We start from the raw sequence: 14,239 nt of genomic DNA on the forward strand, positions 1-14,239 counted from the left end.
GACAATACAGTTACAGTACAATTCAATACAAGAGGAATCAGAGGGCCCTGCTCGTTAGAGCTTACAATCTAGAAGGGAGCATTAACATCAGTTCCTCTCCTCAAAGAGTTTACAGTCTAAGGTCACCTCCATACATACATATATTATGGCCAATTTAGACAGAAGCCAATTAAACTCCTATACTCTTTGGAGAGTGAGAGCAAACTGGACCACCCCCCCCCCCCCCCCAGAGAAAACCACTCAAACACAAGGAGAACATTCAAACTCCAGGCAGGTAGTGACATGGCTGAAATTCAAATCAATGACCATCAAACCATTCCTTAATTGAACTTTATTGTAAAGTCTCCGGTAGAAGAGAAGCAAAAAAATAAGCAGCAATGTGGCTATGAATGAGGACTGTGATAACACATACTGTAAGTATCGACATAAGTGAATATTGCAATGTTCATAGCTGGCAGATTGTGTCTGATCACACAAGCTGTACTGATTTATTTCTAGATGGGTAATGAGCACAGTGAAAGAATGGAGGGTTACAAGACAGCAAGAGAAAGTCCACCAGCTATCACCCCTCAATTGCAATGGGGTGATTAGCCACAAGGGAGAATCCTTAATTTGAGTGAATTAATATCTTTTTAGTCAAACTTTGCTACTAATCAATTTGTGCATGTCTATTAATCACCTTTACTGTATAAAAGTTATATATTTTTCATACTATTGAAATGATTTAGTAAATGTGTAACTCTCACCATGGTTTGTGTGCACCTTAAACCTATTTTTTGAAAAAAAAAAAAAAAAAAAAAAAATTTTACATTAACATTTCTACTGACTGCAGGTTATGGTGAGAATAATAGTAATAATAATAATGGAAAATAATAGTAATAATAATAATAATAATGGAAAATAATAGTAATAATAATAACAATAATAATAATAATGGAAAATAATAGTAATAATATTAATAATAATATTAATAATGGTAAATAATGGTAATAATAATAGTTCAGCTTACTTAATCAGATTTTATATTTTCAAAATTCTTTGTATTTATTAAACAAGCACATTTTATAAGTCTTTTATGAATGGAAGTATGTTTTTAGCATATATGTACCATATTTGCTTAAAAAGTGAGAAGAGACAAATGCATGTTCATTTTCAATTAGAAATATACTATAATCCCTTTTTAAAATATTTGTTTTAGAAAAGCACAATTACAGTTAATGTATAGATGTCTAAAATGCTAGAGCGTTAATAAAGCAATCACATGCAGTCTTGATGCTGCTGATGCTGGGCTGAGGAAGGAAGGAGGTGTGTCGAGGGGGGTGGTGAGCGCAGACAAGGGGCTTCTCCCAAGGCTGTTTCGTGCTCTTAATGTTTATTGTAAGAGCAGTCACAGAAAATCAGCAGCAGCTTATTTGGCTATTGTAGCTAACTTCTTAGTTCAAAAAAGACAAAAGAACATTGACATCAAGAAGAAAGGAACCAGTAAACGGAAAAATCTGCATCATGGTACTGTAGCTGATCTATACAGAGCTGCTAACAAAGAATCCAAATCACAATAAAATCAAGACGGAAATACAAGTACTGGCTTTTTTTTTTATTATATCAAGTCAATTGCCTGTAGTGTGGAGGAAATTGTGCTCTTTTGCAATTTTTTTTTAAGTAGTTATTTTTAGCATCAATTTGATGTTAACTGGAGTTTGACTGGAGCTAAAGGAATATCAGAGCTTGACAGTAGTATTTGCCTGCATCTCCTTGGTCAGTGTTGTATTCACTGAGAATGAAGTTTATTCTTGTGATGTGAATTTTACTTTCCCATGAAGCCTCCGGCCATCCTATGAACCCATGCTCACTTGTCTCAGATGTTTTAAACCTTTTGAATTGACTAATATTACAGCAGGTCGGAATGGATAAACATGTCTTGTCTCTTTTACAACTTTTCTTGTCTGTGGTTTGCGGTAAGTAACATGATTGTATGTCAGTAGATTGCTAGACAATAGCCAGATGTGTGAGAAGTTGTATCTCTGATTGTGTCAGACTAGTAATGAAAAGTCACTGATTAAGTAGTCCGGTTTAAAAGTTAATAACATATCTTCTTTAACTGTACAGTTTGTTGTATATTTAACAAGCCGATACCATTATTGTAACAAGACTGTCTTTAGATATGGTAAGAGAGGATGTGTACAATGCATGGCCAATATAAATAAACAGAACCTGTTTCTTACTGATAGCATTGTTAGTCAAGAACAGGATGATGTGATATGGCAGTGACCCGGAGTTGAGTATGGCATTAGATGAAGATCTTGAAGTATATTATATTGTACTTCAGCAGGATTACACTTGTTTATAAGCTCAGCATGCTGAAAATACAAGTGATAGGGCAATTCAAATTACAGGAACTGTGATTTCCTTGCTTAAAAGTCATTAATGAACTCTGATTTGATCATCTTGAAAAAAAAAAGGGCATAAAAGGTCAAATACTGCAAATATGCAGTTATGGGGCATATGCCTTCAAAGTTTTTTGGATAAACGACACTATTCTCCAAGCAAGAATTTTACTAATATGCACTGAAAGTATAAAATACTAGTGTAGAGTAAGTTAAGTAAACATCACTTTTTAATGAGTGGGAAATTGGGTAATTGGCGCTGCCTGTATGGTGGGTAACAATAAATAAATAAATAAGTATAGTATAGAAAATGTAGTATAGCTGTGCACTAGAAATATGTGTGTAAAATTGAGCAATAATGAATAAATATAATTAAGAATACACTTTAAAATTATATATGCAATCCACACCTAATAAAGTGCAATCTGAGTGAATAACCAGTGAAAAAAGTGCAATGTGCATACCAGAACAAAAATATAAATAGTAAGTGATATAATAAATACAATATCTAAATAGATAAGTAGATGCAGTAGTAGAAATAGTATGTGCTAGTGATGCACAGTGCTTGGTAAATTGCACTGAAGGTGAAGTGAAAATAAAGAATGATTGAAACAGATAGACAAGTGAATCTCACAACAAATGCTAAAAATACTAAAAGAAGTGTAGAGTAAGTTAAGTAAACATCACTTTTTAACAATCAAGTTATGGGATTTTAATAGCACTTTTTAATATACAATATAATAAGGTGTTCTTGGTAAACTTGCAATAATTTGTTTATACAGTATGGATAATTTTAGCAGATAACCCAGAAACACCAATGATAGGCAGAATTATTTATTTGAAACAAGTAAAATTGGCATCAGATGACTATGTTGTTATGTACATTTTTTTTTTGTGCATGGGTAATTAAAAAAGTTTCCCATTTTAAAAACAGTAAAACTCTTTATCCCCTGAGTCATGACCATAGAGTGCTCATCATTTGTTGGCTTCCTACTGGTAGGGAGTAAGCCAACTCTAAGCATACTTTGGAAATTCAATTCACTCAGTATCCGGTGACTTACATTTTGCTTGAAAAAAATACAGGAAAATTGGAAAACCCCATTAATACCATGAATATCCAGATGTATCTTCACTGTTAATTATCTACTTTTAAACATTTAAGTACAAAGGTTGAATTAGCCCATAGCTAATGGTACATTGAAGTCAAAACAATAGTTCCCTTTCTAATCTAGGCATTGTTCTATCACATCAATCCACTCCACTTCCTTTGTTTGTAATCTGGTGAAGTTGAAACGCACCTGCTGGGGATAGTGTAACGCACTTCAGACTATTTTCTGCAGTTCATACACAGAAAGCTTAAAGGATAAGTTCACCTTTATAAAATAAATAAATGCACATAATTTATTTACATTGCAGGTAAGAAAACGAGGAATTAAAGTGGTTGTAACGATCCCCTTGTAAAACAACCCATTGAGATTTAAATTAAAATGAAAGGCAAACATTTGCATATAGATATAAAAAAAATTATCAATACCTTTTCTTCCCTTTTTTATAAGTGATCTCATGCCCTCTATTCCCTCTGTTTTCAGCTGCATAAGGGCTGGGGGGGGGGGGGGAGAAGCAACAGCACACTGATCTTCCTAGTAAAAGGCTATTCTACTATTCTGGAGGGGCGGGGGGACATTAGGACAAGTCTGATCATTGGAGGAGATTAGGCTGAGTTCCCAGCACAGCTAGGGAACTGACCATGATGTGCTCTCCTGCTTAGTATGGTCAGTTTTTAACAGGAAAGCAGAGGAACTGGCAGGAACACCAGGGATTGCACACAAAGGAATACAAAGAGAACAGAATACTTTTTTCATACAAGTACATGGTACAGCAGACACATATCATGAATTAAAAATGCTGGGGTAGCAAACACTTTAATTTCTTTTTTTTTTTTTTTTACAAGGCAGTCTTTTAAAACATTGCACCCACGATCAGCAGATGACAGGTGCAATGTCAGGATCCTGAAGACCTTCAGTCAGCTGTCTACCCATACCTCCCTTACAGGCAGGCAGTTACTGAATTGCATGAATAATCAATAAACTACGAGAGTGCTTGTGCACTCACCAGTGCCCTCACCAATTAATTGAAAAACTACAACTGTCTGCCGTGGTGGCCAATGGTACTTGTAGATCATCTTTTTAAAGGACACTGTGAATGAACAGCATGGCTATGTGGGCAGAGCCCCAAGTTCCTAAAGGTGAGCTTATCTTTTGTGAGCTCATGCACACTGGTTGTTTAGACCTTGTACATGAGAACCCAGAGTTTTGGTGCTGGCACAGGGCAAGGGCACACCATCCAGCCCCACTGCCAACAACCTATAAAATACTGTGAAAGGCTGAAAGTTGTTGTGGCTGAACAAGGTTGGATGGAGTTCCGAGTGGTGCTAAAGTTTAGGGTAGTATGTGCCCCAGGATAAATGTATGGAATGCAAGCAGTCTGCATTCTGGGCATTCGTCCCTGGGCACATTCTGCTCTAAACACTAGTACAAATCGGAAAACCATACAACCTTGTTCAGCCACAGCAGCTTTCAGCCTTCTATAGTGTTTTACAGGCTGTTACAACTAGTTTACCATATAGCTCTATCTAGCCCTATTCCAGCCACAGCAGCTTTCAGCCTTTCATAGAGTTTTACAGGCTGCCTTCAGGAGACTAGATGATGTGCCTAAATCACAAGTGGCTAAACACTTAGTGTGCATGAGGCCTAAAGCGTATCTCTGGGCAAAACTTTTTTTTTGTTGAGGAGCAAATAAAAAAAAAAAAACTCTTTGCAGTTTTCTTTATTGCTGTCTGTGTCCCATTGGAAAATGTTCTCCTTCATTTCCTGTGACAGAAACACAACAGGAAATGAGAAGAAATCTCTCTAAAGTGAAGGGTTGAGGGGGAGGTGGAACAGCTGTCACCAAAACAAAGGTTCTGTGGGATTTTCCTTCACATTCTTGCACTTCCAGTTTGCATTTCTCATTTTCCTTTCAGTGACAAAGGTCACTCACTAATAGAAATAAGGAGGGTGACTCTGCAGGAAAAAAAAACAGGAAAAAACAAGGGTTCTAGCTCTTACCTACTTTATCCAAAACTAAAAATAAAGTTTTGTTTAGAAATATATGTTAATGTAAAAATATTAGTACTGATGGTTTTTCCACTTTTCACAACCACCAATCAGAGTCAAAGAAGTTCGCTTTGATGCAGGGTTTGCAATAAAATTTACCTGTTCGTAGGTCACTGAACAGGTGAACTAAATTTTCAGATTTGGCCTACTCTCCTGTGAAAAACCTCTGGCTGCTACTGCAGCTGGACGTCATTAGTTTAATGACAGTATTAACACTGCCACTAATTGACAACTTCCCACTGTGGGGACCCCAAGCATCTTTGTTTTTTAGGACACAAAGGGGCCGAACAGCATAAGTGGCAGCTAGGATGTTGGTGAACACAGCCGTTTCTTGTTATAATTTATGATGAAAAAAAAAAGCTGGTATGGATTTCAAGGGGAGACCCCATGCAAAAAGACAAAAGTATATGGCCCCCCCCCAAATCTAAACCAGGTCCTTATCTGAACTTCTAGTGTGCACCCCCCCGCCCCCTGAAATATACCATACCAAGCCACATGCTGTCAACATAAGGCAGGTACCTTTTCAATTGAGACCCCCCGCAAAGCACGTTGTCCCTATGTTGATGGTGATAAGGGCCTCTTACCCACATTCTTGGCAAAATTGATGCAGGAGTCTGATGGGGGGAATTTATCTGAGCTTGGAAGCCCCCATTAAAATAAGGTACCCTCCCCATGTTGAGGACTAGTGACCTTGTATGGTTCAAGAAGGGAATTGCACACTCACTGCTCCTTCTTTCCTGGCCAGCCAGGATGGCTTCTCAGATAAGAGCTTGGTATAGATTGTGAGTGAACCCCATGTCATTGAGTCCTCATAAAATCCATACCAGATCCTAATCTAGGATAAAGGAAAGAGTAAACATGTGGTGCTCCTAAACTCACATAAGATGAATGTTGAAATCAAATCAAATCAAAACTCATATTAGTATAATTATATGATATAAAAAGTCCCAAAAATATAGTCCATATTTCAGCCATTAAGTTGATCCATGTGGACAGTAGATCAAATGATCAGTATCAGAGGAGTGATCAGCCTATGGCACATCAGGAGTGAATACTTCCCACAGGATAAGGGTGGATCTAACAATAGCAGACCAACATGAAAGAAAAAGCAAGGGCGCAGGATTGTATCTGTATTGTGCATTCTATATTAAAGCAAAACAATGTATTCACCTACATAATAACATGCACAGATCAGTATGAAGAAACTCTAGAGACAGCAGCATAAGAGCTGGCTGGACCACGCTGAACACAGAAGGTTCCAGAGCCTAATCCACAAAGCATAGACATGAGCACAGCCCTCACAGTAACTGGTATTTAACAGTTCCCAAAGCACATGGGCCAAGCAGCAGGGATGGGTGGGGTTTCAAACTGCAATGCATTTTTGATCTTCGCCACCCTTTGTCAAGCCTAGGATAAGGGGCTGGTATGAATGTTGAAGATAATCCTGGTTGTTTTATTAGCAAACAAAGCAAAGTAAAAAATTTAATTTCGCAGCATCCTTAGTTGTATTTTTCTCTTTGTGACATGGACAATTTGTAATGTTTTTGGACGTGTTTGCCAAAACACAGCCTGAACCCAAGCAGATTTGTCCAAACACTACTGGTGATGTAGGAAGGAGAGACTTTAGGGATTACTTTCCTATTCCTCTACTTCCGATCCTGTATAAAAGTATTTTTCTTAAGGGGACTACACATATCTTACATAAAGGTAAATTGAGTAAATTTCTGACTTAGAATAGTTGCAATATTATCTGAATAGCATTAGTAGTTCACTGAATGCTTTCACTTGGTAATGTCATTTAAATGTATTTTTTATTGTGTACTATACTTACACGAGCATTTATCCCCTAAATGCAGGTTACAGGTTTCATATTGCATCATCTCTGAATATTTGATTAATCATAATACAACTTCCCATCCAGGGGAAAATATGAAGTCTGTCTCTAATGGGAAAACTCAGTAAAACTGTAATAAAATGAAGCTGAATAATTTAGATAGTGATCTCATATCTCATGTACTCACTGTCTCCAGAAACCCAGTGACCAGTCCATTATCACAGCTTCTGAGTTACATTTTATCAGTCTCTGATTGTTCAATTTTTCTAATTATAACTATATAAAAGTGATATTACTGAGACTTTGAACAAAATAGAACAGGTCCTAGATAGTTTAACATGATTAAACAAATGAGATGAATTGTATTTCTTCCATGAAAGCATTGGGAATTGCTTTAGAAATGATGTATTGTTTTATGTATTCTTTCTGAAACATATTTTTGACTAAGTTACACACAATTTTGTTTTTCATTCTAAGAAGTGAAATTTCAAGTCAGCAGTAGAACTGATGTTGATCACATTATTAAGTAACTGTCACAATATCTGGAGCAGAGCAATGTACTTTAGAAGAACTCTGGCGCCGAATGTTCTCTTTGAGGTACTTCTGAAGCAGGGCTATAAATATTAGGGTCTAATAGAGACCTATTTTAGCAGATGGTTTTGTAATATAGTTTTGAATAGAAAAAGCAATACATTTACTAATATATTTATTTTAATACTTGTTTAATGCAAACTTAGTACGGTAATGCCAATGAATTAATGTACATGGTCATTAGTGGTTTTCTTCTGACATACATCTGTGAAACTTTTTGACGGTCTGGAAGAAATTGTTTGAATTTTGAATAGGATATGTTTGCATTTGTTACTGCTTTTGACATGCATCCTATTGCTTTGCTTTAAGCCTTCTTTACACATCAATGTGAATGCATCTCAAACACATCCAAACTGGTTTCAGATTGATGTCAAATGCAAGCCATCCCCTGAACACTGAACACATACTGCATTTGACTTGTTTCTAAATGCATATATTATAAAAGTAGGGAATACCCAAGACCAACCTCCCAGTTTTGTCAATGGGGGGATAGGGAGGGGGAAGGAAAAGGAAGGATGTGAGGTGGGACTTTCAAGGTACTGTATTCATAAGTAATAGACAGTGGTAAAATCAGAATTTTTATACAAAAACATAATTTAAAACCAAATAAAAATGTTACATATCATCTGAACAATATGTATAAGCACAATATGGGTTTTGGCAATCCTGTAATGGATTCTCAAACTTCCAAATGTGTAAACCTTGACATGTTTAGTGGTTGGACCACTTCTTCAGGAGGATACTGTACACATTTATGCTTTAGTCCAATGTTCAGAGCCAAAGTGGATCATAAATTGCGGACCCGGCCACCAAAATCCTCTCACCGGCGGACATGGGAGACACAAAACCGGCCACAATAGGCCATGAGATAAAATCAAATCCAACGATCCTCCACCTGGATGAAATCAGAAACGAGGATCTGGGCTAGAGCAGATAATGATGGTATGCTGATAGTGGTATGAGCCACTCAATAGCAGGAGCTCAAAGAATATTATTTGGCAATATCAACTGATTTGTCCTGAAAACAAATCTGTCCGGAAGACAAATCTGGTATTTCTCATCTCCACCTGGACTCACAAGAGTTAGGACTATAGCGGATCTCCATGTCCCAATTTCTTCAGGACAAAATGGCTCTGAACATTGGACTAAAACATAAATGTGTACAGTATCCTCCTGAAGAAGTGGTCCAACCACGAAACATGTCGAGGTTTACACATTTGGAAGTTTGAGAATCCATTACAGGATTGCCATAACCCATATTGTGCTTATACATATTGTTTAGATTATATGTAACACTTCTGTGCCTATAAATATTGTTATTTGGTTTTAAATTATGTTTTTGAATAAAAATTCAGATTTTACTACGGTACCTTGAAAGTCCCCCCTCACATTCTTCCTTTTCCTTCCCCCTCCCTATCCCCCCATTGACCATACTGGGAGGTTGGTCTTGGGTATTCCCTATTTTTTTAATATATGCCTAATGGGATGCTGGTACTATTAACTTCCAATATATCACAAGTTTCCAAATTCATTTGTTTCTAAATGCAACTTTTAAGACTTTATGAAAGATCTGGAAGGTAGTGTTTCAATTTTGAATAAGATTTTATGTTGCAATGTATGCTTGCATTTGTTATTGCTTTTAACATGCATCCTATTGATTTGATTTAGTTCCTCTTTACACATTAATGTGAATGCATCACAGTGAAACACATCCAAACTGACTTCAGACTAATGTCAAATGCAGGCCATTCCTTAAAATCACTGAAAACAATTCCCTCCCTGACAGATACTCAATCATATCACAACCTTCTTGACTTGGACACTTTCTATTCGCTATTCCAACACTGAACCACAACTATGTAACAGCAACCACTCCATCTTCCCAACCACCCACTAAAATATCCTTCCACACTCAATTGTCCAGGTTCAGGGAACTCTATTTTGACAATTACAGGGATCTCTACTTTAAAAACCAAGATGAAGACCTCACTTTGATTCTCAAGCCAAAAGTCTGCAGCCCGGAGCATTGTCTCACAGTTACTATATGCACCCGCGATTATTTTCTACTTTCATTTCAAAGGGAAAAACCAAGTACAGTGTCTGCTGTACAATTCACTCTCTTGTACCCTTAAGATCTTCACCCTTTCTCACTCACACTGCTGGAATTCTCATAGCCCTTTCAGCAGCTCACAGATTCACAAGTGATGATCTCCCACAGGATTCCCAAGCTGCAAATAAAATTGGTGAACCAGCTCATTGTGTAGTATTGTAAAAGCACACATGGTATTTATTAAAATGCAATCACAATATAAAAAAGAATATGTCATTTTTTTGGGAAAATCTTGGTAACTCCCTTATTCTCCCACCCAAATTCAGTGATGAAGGGAATATAATCACATCTGTCCTTACTATCTTTTGTAATAGCTAATAGTTTGTCTTTTATTTCATATCAACTTCTTTGAATGCCTTTTAATTAATTTCTTATGCTAACCCTTTTCATAGAATTTGTTGGCCATTTCTTTACCTTGTTAATCAAAGATCTCTAATTCTGTACAATTTCATATGAGCCCATAGAACGGTCCTTTTGGGATATTTTTTTTTTTATATTCATAATGGTTGTATGGTCTGCTCTTCCCCATTCCCATAAAAGTTGGCATATCTAGGTAAGTATTTGCAACCCATTACTAATCTCCTTTATGTACATAACATTTTCAAAAACCAAAAGTAGTTATTATTTTAAACAAATTCCACACATTCTCCCTTTCACTTCAAATATGTTGTAGTATACTTTGGTTTAATGTCACTTGTGATTAGAAAATGTCCTTTCTGCCACTCAATTTTCTTGTTTTGTTTTTATTATATGGGCAGTATATCTACAACCTTGTAATGTACTATGGTAATTTACCAACATGTGGCTGTATACTGTATGTACTGTATATCCACCTACTTATTCCAAGACTCTCATCATTAGACTGTTAATGCTTAATAATAGAAGAATGTATTATTTTAAGACAAAATATTTTAATTTTTCTTTTTAAATACTACTCCGTTTAATCCTCCTTTTAAAACCTTTCCCAATCCATTTTTATTCCTATTGTGGGTTCTCCTAGTATTTTTCTGATTCATTTAGTTGTTGTTTCGATTTTTCTTCAAAATACTCCTTGTCTATTATAACCCCCTCCTACCCCCCCCCCCCCCCCCCATGTGCAAATTTAATAACAATAGTTATATATTGTTTCAAATTTTTGAACACCTTTCTGTCTCCTTTGGTAACATTACCATAGTTAGTTTTTGCCACATTTTCAAAGCCTTTAGATCTTTTAGGGCTCTTTCACACGGCCGCTCCGTGTGTCTGCAAATCATCCTATTTTTTTGTGGATGATTTGCGGACATAATGTAAGTCTATGGCATTGCGGATGTCAGCGGAATAGCATCCGCTGACATCCGATTTTTCTCCTTTCAGTTCTGTTCCATTTTTTGGAACGGAACAGAACCCTATTTTTCCTCCGTTCAAAAAACGGAAAGGAAGGAAAATCGGATGTCAGCGGTGTCATCCGCAAACGGATGGGATGATATGCGGACATACGGAGCGGATCACACAAATGTCATCCGCTCCGTGAAAAAAAAAAAAAAAAGTCCCTCAGCGGAGCTTTCACACGGAGCGGCCGTGTGAAAGAGCCCTTAAGATGATTTCTTGAGTTTTGATTTAAAAGTAGATTTATTTCTTAAGGTGGTGTATTTGGAAACATTTTGAACTCTATTAAATATCATACTGGACAGCCAGAACGTCTTCAACACTAGGCCCCTAATGAATTTTTGAATGTATAAAAATACCTGAAACTTGTTAATAGTTCTTGTGAGGATAAATATAATACCCTTCTCCAATTTGTTGTTCCCATCCTCTGATAACTATTTTTTGCTTTAATTATATATAGTAACACTTGCTTCTTGTGTAGTATTTCAATTAGTATTTATTAAAAATGCACTCGTAAAAAATATTTTCTTCAAACATATCTCATAAAACCAGTGCCACAGCACTTCTCCCCAAGTGAGGGTTTTTCCTACTCCTTCAGTTCCCCTAGCCTGTACAATATCAAAGGCAAGGTCACTTTACCAAGGTATTTCAAACCCCAATAGACCATTTTTGATGCATTTCTAGTGTGGACTGCCCCCTTGTTCAGGAAAATCTGATCTATGGAATCTCTCTGCTACACTTTTTATACCTCAAAGGATCCTTCCTCCTCACATCTGAACTCGATCATAGGCTCTCTTATTCATAGAGATTAGGTGGGATTCCTCCCCATGAGACAAGCAGGTGACAACATACGTAGAGCTGTCCTATTAGCCCACATGGCTCGTTCTTGTCACATTCCTACATGCTTTATCTCCCTGGACATCAAAAAGGCCTTTGACACCCTTTCTTGGCCATATATCCAATTTGCACTATGTAGATGGGGTTTCGGACCTCACTTCCTGACATGGATCTCTTTCCTGTACTCTGCCCCTTCAGCCCACCTCAGATATGCCGCCTTTAAATCCAAACCCTTTCCCGTGTGTTGCGGAACAAGACAGGGCTGCCCCCTGTCTCCCCTCCTGTTCGCACTAGCTATTAAACCCTTAGCCCAAAAAATTTGCTCTAACCCAAACATCAAAGGTTTTGAGATTGGTGGCTACCATCACAAACTTTGCTTGTTTGCCGCGATGACATCCTCTTATTTCTCACTTCTCCTTTGACTTCCTCTCCTAATCTTCTCTCCACTCTAGATAAATTTGCATCCATCTCGGTCTTAGTAATAAACGTTCAGAAATCAAAAGCACCTAACATCTCACTACTTCCCACTCTACTATCTCAACTCCAACAGGTACTCCCATATTCATGGTCCCCCCATCATATTCCCTGCCTAGGCATTCATTTTACTGCAGAGCCCTCAGCACTTTTTTCAGCCAATTATCCCCCCATGCTTACCCATCTTACTAAACTCATGTCATCTTGGTCCACCCTGCCTCTGGCATGGCTAGGACATATCACTGTAGTTAAAATTCTCCCAAAAATCCTTTACCTTTTTAGAGTACTTCCTATTCCTGTCCCATCGTACATCCTTCGTATACTACAGCGTAGGGTCCTTACCTGTATATCTAACAAAATAAGACCCTGTGTATCTAAAACAGTCATACACCATTCTAAACTTCAAGGCGGGTTAGGACTACCTCACTTCCCCAAATACTACCAAGCTGCACAATTAGCTCCACTTATCAAACTTTATGCCCTACATGAAGGCCCTCTTATGGGTTACGTTGGAATCTGTTGATTGTGACCCACTCTCGGGGGCCAATTTACTCTGACTTCGCCCAAAAGATTGTAGGACAGTGACGAACCCGATGACACGCTACTCTCCACAAATATGGGACGCTCTTAATATTAAACACACTACAATCCCCCCATAAACCCCTTCTTTTCTAGCTACATAACCCAGCCTTTTACACTGCATGGTCTTCTCCCCCCTCTTTCCGCGATTGGTTTAAAGCTGGCCTCATCTGTGCTCATTTATTTAGCACTCCAAACACTCTTAGGTCGTTTGCAGTACTACGCGAGTCATACGGCCTTCCTAATTCTGAAATATTTTGCTTTCTTCAGCTAAAACACTTCTTTACCCCATGCTTACATACAGGCTCATCTCTGCCCAACCTGCCTTTGTTCAAACACATTTGCCTAAACCCCCAAGGCAGGGGATTGATATCCCGCCTCTACATTCGACTTCTAGACTCCCCCGCTCATATCTTCCTCCGTTATACCACCTAATGGGAAGCTGATTTGGACCTTCACTTGGAGGCCAAAGATTGGTCTGATATATGGGTAGCTACCAAATCCGCCTCCCAAAATGTAGTGGCATCCAAAACCAATTATAAGGTCCTAATATGCTAGTACTTTGTCCCTGCTTGGATCTCTAAATATATTCCATATTAGTCTGGTGCGCTAAATTAATTATGATGTCACTCTAAATATCAAACACACAGAGTTAAAAAAAAAAAAATATCGGTGCACTACAACAAATGTAACCAATAGTTACCAAAATGAATCATATATGGTGAATGGTGATATATATATATATATACACAAATAAACAATATTAGAAATGTGCAATAATTCCAAAGGAATATACAAAAGTCCCATATATAGTGTCTCAAATATAAGTCCAAAATACTCCAAATATTGAGAAAAAACAAACGTGAACAACTCCGAGGTGATAAGATGAAAATAAGATGTGTTAGGTGCT

At 37.4% G+C, this 14,239-nt stretch overlaps 1 protein-coding gene across 1 annotated transcript in view; it reads left to right on the plus strand.

The window, feature by feature from the left end:
* Positions 1 to 1,349: 1,349 nt before the first annotated feature.
* The window catches only part of RAMP3 (receptor activity modifying protein 3), a 311,681-nt gene continuing 298,791 nt past the window's right edge, over positions 1,350 to 14,239 (plus strand). The window contains exon 1 of the mRNA XM_082258754.1: positions 1,350 to 1,955. Coding sequence (XP_082114880.1) covers positions 1,904 to 1,955 — 52 coding nt within the window. The 5' untranslated portion in view covers positions 1,350 to 1,903. The remainder of the gene's footprint in view (positions 1,956 to 14,239) is intronic.

The sequence above is a fragment of the Pelophylax lessonae genome (assembly GCF_965119305.1).
Source record: "Pelophylax lessonae genome assembly, chromosome: 5".
Lineage (NCBI taxonomy): Eukaryota > Metazoa > Chordata > Amphibia > Anura > Ranidae > Pelophylax > Pelophylax lessonae.